General features: G+C 40.1%; 1 protein-coding gene across 1 annotated transcript; it reads right to left on the bottom strand.

Moving 5' to 3' along the window:
• Positions 1-1,173: 1,173 nt before the first annotated feature.
• Positions 1,174-16,016, bottom strand: LOC118797078 (delta(3,5)-Delta(2,4)-dienoyl-CoA isomerase, mitochondrial-like). The gene is made up of 10 exons (XM_036556298.1): positions 15,799-16,016; positions 14,402-14,570; positions 10,959-11,047; positions 9,644-9,765; positions 8,628-8,676; positions 6,745-6,809; positions 5,757-5,827; positions 5,603-5,674; positions 3,342-3,492; positions 1,174-1,597 (listed from the first exon to the last, which is right to left on the bottom strand). The coding sequence occupies exons 1-10, from the start codon at positions 15,830-15,832 to the stop codon at positions 1,493-1,495; spliced, it is 927 nt and encodes a 308-aa protein (XP_036412191.1). The 5' UTR covers positions 15,833-16,016; the 3' UTR covers positions 1,174-1,492.
• Between the last annotated feature and the right edge of the window lie 95 nt (positions 16,017-16,111).

Here is a 16,111-nt window from a genome sequence, read left to right as displayed (position 1 = left end):
AGCAGTGCTGCTGGAGTTTTTGAACACTGTGTCCACTCACAAGAATAACTTGAACACATTCAAAAAAAGGTTAGGATGCAGTAAAATAAGAGTGAAAAGTTTATTGAATATTCAAGCTATACAGATTCAAGACATTAGCCAATAAGCAGGTAAACTGATAATAGGTGAGGGTTTAATGACTGAGTATCAAAGGAGCATCAACAAAGGCTCCGTCTCTGTTAGCCAAGCTGGGTCGTGGCTCAGCACTTTGTGCCAAACTCGTTCTCAAAGCAAGATTGCAAACAATTTAGATGTTTCACCATCTACTGTACATAATAGAATAAAAAGATTCAGGGAATCTGAGGAAATCTTAGCCCGTGTAGGACGAGGCCGGAAACCACTGAGCCCTCAGAGGGCGCTGCATTAGAAACCGTCATGCTACTGTGCTAAACACAGGCACATAGGCTTGGGAGGACCAAGAACCACTGTCACTTAACACAGTTCATCACTGCATCAAGAAATATAACTTAAAACTATTATGCAAAGAGAAAGTCACACATCAATTCCATGCGGAAACGCCGCCGAGTTCTCTGGGCCCGAAAGACAGTGGAAAGGTGTGCTGTGGTCAGATGAGTTCACATTCCGACTTGTTTTGGGGAAAAACGGATGCTGAGTTTCCTGTGCCAAAGACAAAGGGGGACATCCAGACTTTTATCAGCGAAAGGTGAAAATGCCAACATCTATCTTGGCATGGGGAGTATCAGTGCCCACAGCATGGGGTACCTGCATATGTGTGAAGATACCAATGGCGCGGAGGCGTATATTGGGATTTTAGAGAGACATTAAAATTAAAAAGCAAAACATAAAAAAATTAGGATTAAACACAAGGTGATGTAACACAGTGGTTAACATGGCTCTTTGACAACTTTATTACAAATTACAGATTCTTGCTTTTACTGTATTTTAGAAAAATAAGAAAAAGGTTCTAATATTTGAGAAAATATTTCGCTGAAATATTCAAAAATGAAAATATTCGATTTGTGGCCCTAGTGATCAGTGATATTTGTGCCAACTCTGATAAAAATTGTCAGCATTGGCTAATATGATCTGCTAGTGGGTGCATCGGTCTGGTTCTAATTCAAAAGAGGCAATGAAACAAAACATATATTAAACGCAAATAAAACATCCAATGTATTAAATGTTTAAAGCAGAAATTTTAATGTTTTAACAGCAAAAATCAAACATCAGACAGTAATCAGGTCAATTGCGCTGCAGACATTTCTCCTCTCAAAAAATCCTCCTCTAATCATCACTGCAGCATCAGCTGATAATCAGTCCATGTTAAGGCAACACAGTTTAGACCAGCTTCAGGATTGTTAGAATAATAGAGTGTTATTATAATTGCCATGAAGAACTGAAGAAATCTTGATGCTGAAACTTTGTGGATCAGATCCGAGTCAACAGGAAGCCTTCGTTGAACTTGAAGAGACCGTCTGAACCGGATCTTCTCGCCTCAGAGCTTGGAGAAGGGAACTTCTTTGAGACTCTTCTTCTCCAAAGCTGCCTGAGCTGACTTCATGAGATCATCAGTCTGCAGCATGCTCATGTTCCACGTAGCCTGAGGACAAAGAGAGAAGGAACCTCAGTCAGCTGAGCGCTAAAACGACCACTCACACCCTGCCTGTCCAGAAGTCTGTAAACTCCAGCGTTTCTTCTTAAGGGTATTAATAGTGAGTTTGTGCTGCAGTAACAGCCTCTACTCTTCTGGGAAGGCTTCACACTAGATGTTGAAAATTGCTGTGAGGATTTGATTGAGCACTAGTGAGGTCAGGTGCTGATGTCGGGTGGTCAGTTCTGCGTCACTCCAACTCATCTCAAAGGTATTGGATGGAGCTCCATCACTCCAGAGAACACAGTTCCACTGCTCCACAGCCCAATGCTGGGGGGCTTTATACCCCTCTAGCCCACGCTTGGCTTTGGGCATGGAGACCTCAGGATCACGTGCAGCTGCTCCAGTCTGTCCCATTCTTAGTCATTGCTTTTCTATGGAGATCATACAAGCTGCGCAAAACTTCATGGTTTATTTTATATTATTGTTGTTACTAAATCTATTCTGCTTCTGTCAGATTCATAATCTTTTACTTGTTTGTTTTATATAATTTTATCTTAAATTTTATTTATATGATTATCCATGTTTCTAATTTGTTTTATTTTATGCAGAACTATTGCCCAAGATTGTCTTTTATGCATGTCATGATTTTTTACTACTACTACATATAATCACTGTCCAAAAACAACATGTATTTCCATTTTTTCCTACTTCATTTGAGAAACAGCAGCTGCCCTTTACATTGTGTGAATGTTTCAAACACTGACTTACATTAAAAGTAAACACTGTTTTTGTTTTTACCGTTTTAGAGATTTGGAGTTTTTGGACAGCGATGTTTTACGTTCTTTATGTTTTCTTTTCTAGGTCCTTGTCACAACTGTCAATCTGTAAAACGCTTCAAATTAAAAGTGCTTGTATAAAGATACAACACTAAAGATCCGACTGTGAGAAATGGGTGACCTTAAAGTAGCTGAATTCACTAACTGGAAGGACTGTCTGGATACTTTTAGATTTTCCAGTTTGTGGCTAAGAGTGAAAATTATGGCAAAAATACAGGCAAAAAGTCTGAGACTGTTTTGAGAATCTGCGATTTTTACTTTAAATCTGGAAATAAACAGAAGTTTCAGAATGTTGAAAAAATTAAAACAAAGAAAAATTGACAATATAAAGAAGAATTATCAATTTGCACTATTTTTAGGTCACTAAATTTAAGCAAATTTGTGACACTGATCATGTTGAGGTGTTTATACTAAAAGGTCAGTGTTTTTAGTCTGATCTTTTCAGGTGAAGCTTGTGTTCAGACGACTCTCGGGTGGGTTTTATTTGCCGATGAGAGACTTTTACAAAAACACTATCATCAAAGCAAATGGGAGACACCACCAAATACTAAGAAATTCTGAAATTCATGTTCAAATTTCAAAGATTCTAATTTTCACTCAAATTGTTATGCTGATAACATCATTTGTAATGAAAATGTTTGTATTTAATTAGAAAAAAATCAAGACAGAAGTTTTTTTTCATCAGTGCTCTCATACTATTGGACGCCACTGTGTGAATAACATCACAGTACTTTGAGGCACTGTCACCACACAAAACACATTTACCCTTATTTACATTTTTTTCAAACAAGTTAGAACATTAGCCAAACAGCAAAGCCACATTTCTAACCAAGTGCTTCCAATAATGAACTTTTTGGGTTTTTTTTTTTCCCAATAATGAAATTTGAGCTTTTCTTGCCCACTGAGAGTCTCACCGCGAAATCCAGGCCCTCCTTCACACTGTGGTCTCGGGAGAAGATAAGGTTGATTTTGGTGCTTTGGACAGCAACGGGGCTCCGGCATGCGATCTCTCCTGCGACCTCCATTGCTCCCGCCATCAGGGTCTCTTTATCAGGGAACACACGACTGCAGAGACACAGGAAAGAACAAACGCACCAATAACTGTTATTAGTCAGTGATCAATCATTAACCAGCAAACCTAAAATCATAAACACGACCTGTGAAATTATCAAACATCACTGCATTTTATATAAACAAGGCTTTAAAGTTTTACTGAATGAAAAATGCAGACTAATGTAACTGATATGACAGTAATGTAGTCTATTTACCATATTATTAGTCAAATACACCTACATACGTTATGGTCAGAAGTATGTGGACACCCCTCCTAATTACTGAGTTCAGGTGTTTGACACACCCACTTCTAACAGGTGTACAAAATCAAGCACATAGCCTTGCAGTCTCCATAGACACACACTGGCTGTAGAATGGGTCGTACTGAAGAGCTCTATGATTTTAAACGTGGCACTTTCATAGGATGCCACCTTTGCCACAAGTCAGTTCGTAAAATTTGTTTCCTGCTAGATCTGCCCCAGACAACTGTAAGTGCTATTATTGAGAAAAAGAAAAGAGTTCAGACCACGCAAACTCACAGAGTGGGAGCGCCAAGTGCTGAAGCACGTAGCATGTGAAAATAGTCTATCCTCTGTTGCATCACTCACACAGACTGCCAAACTGCCTCTGGAAGCAAAGTCAGCACAAAAACCGAGCATCAGGAGCTTCATGAAATGGATTTCCATGGCTTAGCAGCTCCGCACAAGCCTAAAATTACTATGCCCACTGGACTCTGGAGCAGTGGAAACGTGTTCTCTGGAGTGATGAGTCACGCTTCACTATCTGTCAGTCTGATGGATGAATCTGGGTTTGGCAGATGCCAGGAGGACACTACCTCCCGGAATGCACAGTGCCAGCAGTAAAGTTTGGTGGAGGAGGGATGATGGGCTGGGGCTGTTTTAGTTCCAGTGAAGGGTGATGTTAATGTTACAGCACAAAGACATTTTACACAATCATCAGCTTCCAGCTTTGTGTCAGCAGTTTGGGGAAGAGGCTTTCCTGTTCCAGCATGACTGAGCCCCTGTGCACAAAGCAGCTCCATAAAGACACGGAGCCCCGCACAGAGCCCTGACCTCAACCCCACTGAACACCTTTGGGATGTACTACAACGGAGATTGTGAGCCAGGCCCTCTCATTCAACATCAGTGCCTGACCTCACAAATGCTCTTTTGACTGAATGGACACAAATTCCCACAGACACAAAATTTTGTGGAAAGCTTCCCAGAAGAGTGGAACTCTGCAAAGGGGGGTGACTCCATATTAATGCCCATGGTTCTGGAATGGGACGTCCAACAAGCTCATATAGGCGTGATGGTCAAGTGTCCACATTTTTTTGGCTGTATAGTGTATATGTCCTAGCTCGAAGTTCATATGTATGATTTAAACAACAACAATCCACACAAAGTATCACAGGACTAACTACACAGACTAACATTTAGCTTACAAACACATTTTTAGACTACAGCTCCACTCAAGAGAAGCAACACTGTTAGTTGTAAACTATATTTAGGATGGTTTAATCTCTGTTGCATTACTTTATTTAAAGTTAAAGGTAGGTGGAGTTGAGAGTCGAGTGCAGAAACGCAACCTCGTGTGTACAATTCAAAAACAGTCTTTAAGTTGAATGAAAAACCTTCCTCTTTAAATCTCAAATGTTTAGTGGAAATAAAATAAACTTTTAACCAAAAGCATTGATTGATCATTTATGTAACTGTCAGCAAAGTGAAAGGCTCCAGCTCCTCTAGACTGGAACATCCACAAACTGTATGAACGAGAGGGAGAGGCTGGTTAGAACCACTCACTATGTACATTCATCTCCTCAATCATTGGCACCCTCGGTAAAGACGGGTAAACAAGGTTGTAAATAAAAAGTATTTGGTTAATTAACTCAATCTCACTGTAAAAGAGAAACCTAACCTTTCACTGATAAAACTTTAGCCTAAAAAAAATAATAAAAAATAACATAACAGAAATGAGTCTTTCCTTCTAATACTTGATGAACCAGGACACTGAAACCCTCTCCAGGTCCTCTCAATCATCTTGTCCTGTATTGTATTTGTAGGCTAGTTGTGTTTACCTGTTTTTATTTACCAGCAGTGAATATACAGTAGGAGTAACACACCTGACCAGGCCGGAACTCTTGGCTTCATCGGAGTTCATTTTCCTCGCAGTGAGAGCCAATTCATTCACCAAGCTGAAAGCAAGAAAAACAAAAGAGGAAAAGTTAGAGAGCTGTATTTTATTATTTACTCACTTTACATTGTGACGACCCTCACCTTCCACTGCCGATCACTCTTGGAAGACGCTGCAAAGTTCCAACATCTGCCGCCAAGCCGATGTCTACCTCCTAAACATAACATGAAAGTAATTTGGGATGTAGAAGTTATAAATTTGAATAAACATTTATTAAAACAGCAACAAATATGAATAGAAATGGAATTGTATTGATGTGCCCCCTTGTGGTTAAATTCTCACATGATATTTTCATGAATAGGTTGTTTTGTCAGAATTTTGACTAATTTTTAATGTTTGCAAATATGTTCTATTTAAGAAAACCAGTTAATCATGATTAGGAAATACCAGAAAAAACTACACAACGGCTCAGCGCCAGCTAGCAGACCAAGAGCTGACGATAAGCTCGGTAAGACCACTCGATGAAAAACTTACCCTATGACATTATGTTTATCAGTAGTACACAACCAACGTTGATGAGTGATTAAACTACAGCATTTAACTTATTCAGCCTAAATGAAGGAAAAATGAAAAGAATAATCTGCCAATATTTGGGATTTTTAAATCAAATATTAAAAGGGGTCTTAAAAATACTACATTGGTCAGACACTAAACCGTGAGTGTGTGTGTGTGTGTGTGTACACAAACATATATATTCTCAGTCCAGCAGAGACACTGAGGTGTTCAAAAACACAGCAGCACTGCTGTGTCTGATCCACTCGCACCAGCACAACACACACTAACACACCACCATCATGTCAGTGTCACTGCAGTGCTAACAATGATTTACCACCTAATAGTACCTGCTCTGTGGGGGTCCTGACCATTATAGAACAGGGTGAAAGGGGCCTAACAAAGTTTGCAGAGAAACAGATGGACTACAGTCTGAAACTGTAAAACTACAAAGTGAAACTATATGGTCAGCAGAGCTTGTGACTTGTGAATGAAGCAGCCGGTTGGTATACACGAGTATGATGAGGTCAGAGATGTTTTACTGAGACACACAGGACAGTGCAGTAAAGTTCCTCATACCTTCACTTGAAACCAGGCGTCCTGTGTGCAGAGACGAATATCACAGGCGGTGATCAGATCCATTCCTGCCAGAGGAAAACACACACTGAGATGATGTAATGTTTCCTATAAATAAACAAAACTTCAGACATAAACGCAATTTAGAGAATTTTTTGCCAAACTGTTTTTTTAAAAGGTCAATATCCTATAGTTTTATTGTATTTTAGTTTCTTCCTGAGATCCACTTGTAATGTTTCCGTGGCTTAAAACATAATTCATTTCTACATGACTATTAATAAACTCTGTTTCCCTTAAAATCAAACCAGCTGTTTTTGTTACTGTGCCTTTAAGACTGAAAATATGTAAATGAGCTCTGTTCTGATTTGCTGCCTCATTCAAAAAGCAGTCCAGCCTGAAACACACCATCAGTGTGTCTTAATTCAGGGGCTGCATCCTTCGGAGGCTGCATTTGAAGGCCGACTGCAACACAGCGGTGTGACTAGGCTGTCCCATTTCGAAGGCTCCTTCATACGCGGCTGAGAAATGTGTTCCTCTTTTTCACGGCAATGAAGGGTCCAGTGGGTGCATCCTTTGCCAGCCAACATATCCTGAGGTTCACTGTGTGTTGGTCAGGATTCGAGAACATGGCGGCATCAACAGAAAAGCGTACGGCGGCTGAGGAGACACTTTTAAATGTAATGTATTGGGTTTAAACTGAGGCGAATGGCTTACGATACAGATGTAAAAATCTCATCAGTAGCCGGTGGTGAAGCATCTCCAGCTCTAATAAATGAAAAAATAAAAAAACTAAAATCAAAGTTTCTGGCTCCGTCTTTAAAGAACTTTAAAATAACTTGACAGGAGCAGCGTTTCGTGACACAGCGGTGCTGTGACGCAAACAGAAAATCAGCCATAAGACACGCCTTCGTAGACCGCGTCCTTCGAAGGATTCCTGAATTGGGACACACTGCATAAAATGTGAGCATGAGTGGGTGGAGCTAAACTGCCATAGGCTGAACAGGCAAAATAGATGTAAAATGTAACAGAAATAAATGTTTTTGTGACATCACAAAAGCAATTGCTTAAAATGGGATGTTTCTTATAGAGTTAGTTTTGTGCCAAAATGTTTGAGAGAGGAATGTTCTGGTTTGAGAGGGCAGCGGCGCTCTGAGCGCGCAGCTAATGAACTTGAACGCACTTGTCAGCACGAGGGGCGCAGGTAAACACCTCGGATTTGCCCAACAAAACACTCTGGTTTCATTCGAAACTTGAAAATCTGCACAACAGTGCATTTCCCTCTCAGAACTCGAATGTGCACAACACTCCGGTTTTCACTCAAAACTGGAAAACCTGCTCAATCATGCTCTTCACCTTCAAAACTCGCACGTGCGCGCAAATCATTTTTGCTCTCAGCTCCGCAGCGCGCGCTCAACTTTCACATCTGCTCGCTGTAAAATGTCTGAATGTTTGTGCCAAAACTCCAGCCAATCAGAGCTGCCGAGGGGCGGTTCCTGTCAGCGCACCAATAATGGCATCTTTTCTTAAGCAGCTTTGTGCCAATTGGTCAAGGTACGTTGACCAATCTGCACTGTGAGTGTTTTGTTGGGCAAATCCGAGGTGTTCACCTGCGCACCTCGTGCTGACAAGTGCGTTCAAGTTCATTATCTGCGCGCTCACAGCGCCGCTGCCCTCTCAAACCAGAACATTCCTCTCTCAAACATTTTGGCACAAAACTAACTCCATAGTTTCTGCAGCTTAGTTTCCCACATACAGAGCAGGGAGTACTACAGCTGTTCTAAACCAAAAAAAGAGAAAAAAATCTGTTTTCTGTTTATGGGCCCTTTAAAATAACGCAGACAAACTGAAATCACAGGTTAGGAAAGTGTTGAGAGCTCCAGACTGACCTGCTCCAACACACGCTCCGTGCACCGCGGCCACCACGGGCTTCGGACACTGCGCACAAACATCAGATATACAGTGCAAAGTTTATGCATAATATATAAGTATATACAAACAATCCTAATCTGTTTCACTATCAATACAGACCCAGACACACTAGCATTCATCAGTTAAATTTACATTTATATCAACAGAATTAATCATTATCAGGTGTTTTGCGTCACAGGCTTATCAAATGAATAGATTTTCTGTGTAAAACTTTGGCTGTTGCTTTGGTTGTGTTGACCTCTGAGGGGGTGGGGCTTCGTATAGCAGTACTGAAGATACAAAACAGTTCATGTTAATTTAACCAGTGCTTAAACACAAAACTTTAAACAGTTCTTCCACAATGACCGTAATTAAACTAATAAAGAGAGACGCAGTCAGACGAGAATGACATGAAACTGTGCATTATTACCTTAACTTCTGTGGTTTTACTGTGTTTTAGACAAGTTCTTACATGAGACATTAGCTCTGTGGCTAACTGCAGCTAGAGTTCACTCCACTGTCGCCAGTGATCTACATATTAACATTACAGATCAGTGTGCTGTGATGAGTATATTACTGTCTGATAAAATATGTTTACTTTTGTGGTTGTACTGTTTATAGACGGTGAGCTAGCCAGCTTGCTAACTGGTATGTTAGCTCCCTGACTAACCACAGCAGCACACTGTCACCTTACTGTTGCCAACCATACTAATTATCTACACTTCACATCAGTGTACAACACTAAACTCTGATAATTTAATACGATTAAATTAAATTTAACCTTTTCTTTTGTGTCAGAACTGTTTATGGTTAGCGAGATAGCCAGCTTGCTGTCTGCACCAACATGCGATTTTTTTCTTCTTTGCCAGTTTCCAGTCCAGTCTTGGTCACGTCGCTTTCACAAAACGACGCAAATTGCAAATGTCTAGCGTGACTAAACTTTTGCACATAGCTATGTCAGTTGCTATGCCACATAATGATGTGGTAAACTAACCTTTTCGAGGACCGAGAAGGTTTCCTGGTATTTGGAAATGGTCTGGCGAAGTTTCCATGATATCCTGGCGGTGTCGTCTCCTTCAGGCCGCAGGCCACCGGCCATGTCCATAAGGTCAATACCTGCACAGAGGGTTTGGTTCAGTTTGGCCTCAGATACCAGATGACCACTGAAATGAATTAATGAAACACTTCAGAAAATAGAAGGAGAAAGTTTCTCACGTTACCTGTTTTTACTGGCTGGTTAAAGCGGCACTCTAACATGCTGTGATTTTTGTCATATTCACAGTTTAATAAGAAAATTTTTAGCTTACAGGTGCTAAACTGTTTCTTTTCTCAACAATGTGAGCTTAGTATCAGCACCAAACATTAGCTGCCTCAGTACATCAGTGATGGATCACACTGCCTTACACCAATCACTTCTATCACATCCATGTCAGAACACATCGCAGTATTCAGCTTGAGCAATAGAACATGAGAGGGAGTGTATTATTGCGAAATAACAACACAGCTGTGATTTGATTGCCATAGATCATCACAGCCGTGATGTTATTCGCGATAACATGCTCCTCGAGTGTTCTACTGCTTTTATACAACAGTTAAATAAATAAAGTAAGAAATAAATAAACTGGGCCGTAAACGCGGCGTTTAATATGTTTTATTGTTCGCAGTTCCTTCCGCCAAATTATAGTTCCTTAACAAGCAGCTTGTTGCTACGTCAGAGTAACGAACTCCGCTCACTCGCTGCACAGCCGGCAGTTCGTTCTCCAGCTCCGTACACTAAAGTAAAACCGTTCAAATGGCTTGAGCGTCTCCTACAGCTGTCAAAGTCGTTGCTTAGCAACGGCCGTCTCAGCGTAGTGATACAGTGTTTGTGAAAAAAAAGTCATGTTATGACAAAATAACAGCACAGTTAGAACGCTTCTAAACCAATCAGCTTGCGTGGGCGGAACTAACTGTTGTATAATAGCTAGCAGATATCTGGATTTCTATTCTGTTGAGTAGTTAGACAGGTGGAAGAATCGCAATATATCTGATGCTCGCTGTCACAGTACTGAGTTAAACAAAAGCAAACTGAGGACGCTGCAAGTGTGGCATGAGAGAGAGGGAGAACACTAGCTGGCATCCTGGCTAGCTGATGAAACTAGACAAAAAAGAAAAATAGACAGACCTCGGTGGCATGAACTGCAGTGTACCTATAAGGAGGGTTGTCTAGTGTGAGAGAATCACACTGTATCTGTCTTTTTTGTCTCGTTTCATCACTGTAGTTCACTATAGTAACATTAGTTAGTGAGAGAGATTGAGAACAGCTTTACCTGCAGTGAAAAGCTTCCCGGCACCTGAGAAAATGACCACACGGCACTCTGGGTCTTGAGCGATCTGATTAAAGCAGTCGACCATCTCACTGCAAAAAGGAAAACCACATTAAAGCAATACTGACCTCATCAAACAAAATATCATATCAAAATACTTGAATGGTCACTCTTTACCAAAACATTACTCACAAAGAACTCACAGTTTTAGTTCCAGAATGAGGAGAAACTCTCTGTTCTCCTCTCGCTGTTCAAAAGTGAAAAACATCCTGCGCAATGACGCAGTATTTTGTGATGAGCAAAGGAACTTTATAGATATAGTTGATATACAGGGTGATTCAAAAAGATTCATCCGATTTCAAAGCGCCATATTTTTACAACCGTGAGGCGCCGAGGAACCAATCACAATCCAATTGAAAGGGGGGGGTCATAGAGTTTCTGACTGTCAGTGGATGATGGCTCCCTTCAGTCTGTGAGGAGATGAGACCCCTGAGCAGAAAGTGCTCTGCGTTCTCCACTTCAATAAGAGTGAATCCGTCATAACTGTGCAGTGTGATTTTCGTGGGCAGTGAACCTCCAACAGCTCAGAGCGTTCGTCGTTGGCTCCTCAACACTGGATGATCTCTGAAATCTCACTGAAAGAGCCGTGAGTGCAGTGACACCCGACACGCTCAATGGAGTATGGGATGAATTTGACTATGGCGTTGATGTTGTCTGTACAGCTGGAGGAGGTTCATACTGAGCACTAAAATTACTTAGTAAACTTTATGCTCACTTAAACCACTTACAATTTAATGCATAGTTCTGACATGATTTACAAGTGAAATAAATCATTTCGAAATCGGATGTATTTTTTTTAATAACTCTGTATATTTTGTGTGATATATATTCTGTACATTATTTTTCGTGGCGCAAAACCAAAACAGAAAAAAAAGTCCCATGTGTGAAGAGTTTAGATGCAAAAAAAAAAAAAAAATTAAAAATCCAAATATTTCACATTTTTGTACCATTTTTTCACGTCATATTCAATGTGTAATGGCCTTTAAGATACAATCATGTGAACAGTTAACCCCGTGGAACCGAGAGCTGTGAGTCTTAAACTCTTGAATTGCAGCCGGAGGAGTTAAGATGCCTGCACGTTCACATTAGCCAAACTAAAACATATCAGTGTGTAGAATCAGAGTTTTGTGTCAGTTACTGTTTCCCTTCACTGTGTAAGAGATGCTTGAGGCCTCCTTTACTGTTGGATGCATATGATTAGACTAATGAGAGTATATTAGTACTGCTGTCTTGGTCAAAAATGTAATTTGTGAGACAAACAAAAATCTATGAACACATTCTTTACGTGCTAAAGAAACGCAGCAAAAGCTTTGAGAAAGTGTTATTAACAGAGACCAGCAGATTAAAAGGCAGAAATAGCCATGTTTTTGTGACTTTTGGGCACCCCTGATCTAAAGCAGTCTGTAGACTAGGGGTGCGGGGAAAAATCGATTCTTAGATGCATCGCGATGCGGACATGAACGATTCTGAATCAATTCACAAATGTCAAAAATCGATTTTCTAAATATTTAATTAATAACGTAATGTTGACGGAACGCAAAAGGCTTCTTGTTCGAATTTACCCATTCCACCTTAAATTCTAACTGAGGCGCCGAATGTAAATGTGGCACCATTTAAGGTGGAACGGGAGAATTTGAAAGAGAAGCTGACCTCAGCTTCGCCACTTTTTTAGTGTGTGACAGTCTCTCATTGCAGATTTAACGTACCAGGAAACCAACTGCGCTGCTTATAAATGCGAATAACGCATCGTTGCTAGGTGACCTGCAGTCTGCACGCCGGTTCTCAGTCGTTGAGAAACAGGGCTTTTGCGCTATGTTTCACACGTCCCATCTCAAAGATACTTTACTGACACAGCGATCCCCCCCAACGTCTCTACAACAAGACCAAAACCGAAGTTATAAAATCACTAAAGAAACGGGTAGAATAGCTGTAACATGTGCTGCGTGGACATCCATCACCACTGGATCTTATTTCGCCGTAACTGCGCATTTTATTGCAGATGAGTAGCAGCAGCTTCTCGTGCTCCAAACAAGAGCAGTGAATGAGAGCCTTCTAGTTCACTTGCCACAACACTTCTGTTTGTTTTATTAAAAAAGATATTGGAAGTAAATTCATTATGGATCATTATAAATACGTTGCTTTAAAACTACCAAGTCACTTTAAATAACAATAACACCGAGTTACTTAGTCACTTTAAAACGTATATTGTCTCTACATTCTATGTATATTGTGTATATTTAATATATTTCAGTTGGTTTTTCTTGTATTTTTATTTTTACTTATTTACTTTCTGTAGAGTGATTAGCTGAGCCTCACCGCAAGCATTTCAATGCATAAATATCCTCACATGTTGTGCAAGTGACAAATAAACTTGAAACTTGAACTCGAAACTTGAGCTCACACAGTGAGAAAATATAAATGCTATATAGAAAAAAAAAAAAAGATGCATCGAAATGCATCGATTATCGTTCTATAATTGCATCGCAGCCCTCTGAATCGTAATCGAATCGAATCATGAGGTGCCTAGAGATTCCCACCCCTACTGTAGACCTAACTTCACTGTGTCTAAATTAGAACTGGGTGTTTTTCTTTTATTATATGATGTATTGTTGACATTGTAAAAAAACAACCGAAAAAAAACAATTCAAGCATTAAATTTACAAAAGAATTCCATAGAATAGCTGTTTTTAGTTTTTAATCTATTCTGTGTTTTTACTGATGATATCCAGGATCTGACTGCAGTGTGCATTTACTTAAGAAGAACTGAAAACCCATAAAAACTAAATAAACACTAGGTTTTCTTTCAATAAATGTACTTCCCGTCTGCTTAGCGTTTACAATACTGTGCAAGGTTTTCTTTGGTAACTTTGGTAAAAGCAAACCATCAAAACAATCCAAGATTTCACTGACTCCATTACCGCAAACTTAAATAACAGTTGATACTGTGATATATGGACTACTCTACCAAATCGGTTCAAACTGCACTCCCACAGTAAATAGCATAGAATTAAATAAATTAAATAGAATTAAATAAATTCAAAAAGAAAAAAAAGTATTCAGATCTCAGGTATTTAAAAGGATTATGTTCTAATCTATTTAAACCCAAGGCATCAACAGAGACAGTAATAAGCTAAATACATACAAAAAACATCATTTATAAAGTCTGTTCTTTTTTGAAAAAATTCTGAAAGATCTTTTTGATTTCTTTCAAAGTTAAAAAAATTCAATTTATTATTTAGTTTACATTTTAAATAAAAAAAGAGAATGATCGTAGAATGATCCATACTTGAAAAATATAATGAGACTGATTTTTTATTTAGCCCAGCACTGCTCTAAATGAAAGGAGTTCTGAAGATGGAGACCCCGACGGCGGTGGAACAGTGTACCTCCAGAAGGCCCGGTTCATGGTGTTGCGCTCCTTTGGACGGTGCAGCTCCACGTGGGTGACATGAGTGGCTGGTTGGCTGATTGCCAGGGTGGTGAAAGGTGGGGTGGGGCCTCCTGAGGCAGACATCGCTCTGACAGCAATCAGCGCGGGACACCACAGCCCTCGACCTGTCAGTAGATAAGTAAGTTTAAATCCTTTGGGAACTCTTGTGCTCGAAACCCACATTCCTTGCATTGTGACATACTGGATTTGATCAGAATTACTGTCTGTGCTGCTTATCAATACAGTAACACTGATTACATGTGTCATTTTGTGTTTAACTGACAAAGCGTTAAACAGGCTAAGCTTAGTAGAACAGATCTTCTGTCATGCAACATCAGCAGCTGACCTCACTAGTGCTCTTGTGGCTGAATGACATCAAATCCTCACAGTAAGGCTGAGCAATATGACCATATTTTAATGTTATCGGGATAAATTGTGTCACAATACGCTTTACTGAGCATATTGTGAAAACACTGGATATAAATAACTGTAGTTGCAGTGAATTCATAACCATTTCATGTTACAAATAACTTTCAGTGAGGGAGCTTTTAGAGGTGGACGTCTGGTTCCTATCACCACCACTGTGAACAATTCTGACTCAGTAAGTTTCTCTAGAACAGAGCGTTTCACACCAAACCTGTTTACATCTCAGCCATTTGGTTATGTAATAGGTGGGGTTTTCCTTTAATACCCGTTAGTTCGGAAGAACAGAAAGCATCTCTTATTTTCAATTTAGAGCAAACTGGTCAATGTAAATTGAATTGAAGTGAACCGAGTGATCCCGTCCTTAAGAGACCTTCTGAGGAATGAAGCAGCGCGGGCTGGATGCAGGCCAGCCTGTGAACTTTCACCTACTTCCGTCTATTTGCCTTCTCAGCAGCTACATAACACAGCAATGCCAGATAATGGCGGGTTAAGACGAGTAAACACCAAACATGAAATGCAGCTTTGAATCTTAATCAGATTCTACATTATTATAATTTAGTTATCAGGTTCAGCTGAGGTGACTAAGACGAGTAACGGTGGTTTCTAAAAATGTGCACATGACTCACAGTCCCTAGATATCAATGTAGGTTATTGATCTGTATAAAGCAGTTTATGACTTCAGCACTTATAAAAATCGTAATGATCAATGCGAGCTTCGTGCTCAATCGCTAACATATTCCGTTCCACCTTAAATGGTTCAGCAGCTGCGTTCTGGCGCCTGACGCAACACAATGTACCTGCTGCGCCATTTAAGGTGGAACGGCGAAATTGAAACAAGACGCCAGCTCAAGCTTCTGATTTAGTAATTAGATTTTGTTTCATATATAGCAACTGACTGCATTAGATCAGACAGACAGCTTTACTTACTTCCCACAAACGCAGATCTGATGATGGAGTTCATTGCACTTTGTAACTTTTTCTCTCTGAGATAAACAGAATAATAAAAGCAGATTCGGGATAACTGTGGCAGTCGACCGACCGATTAAGAACAAAAGCCGTGCGAGGAAACACCGGACGGAATGAACCTTTAGGAGGCGAAAGAGCTTGAAATACTGAGCGAGAGAGGCTGATCTTGAAATCAGGGAGGAGCTTGTTAAAGTCAACCGCTGCCAGCCTGCTGCAGTGTTTGCTCTCAATATGAGGATGGAGTTACACGGATCAGGCATAACATTATGACCAC

This window comes from Colossoma macropomum, unplaced genomic scaffold (assembly GCF_904425465.1).
Source record: "Colossoma macropomum unplaced genomic scaffold, Colossoma_macropomum, whole genome shotgun sequence".
NCBI lineage: Eukaryota > Metazoa > Chordata > Actinopteri > Characiformes > Serrasalmidae > Colossoma > Colossoma macropomum.
Note: the sequence above shows the minus strand (reverse complement) of the source record. Positions and strands in the feature narration are given on the sequence as shown.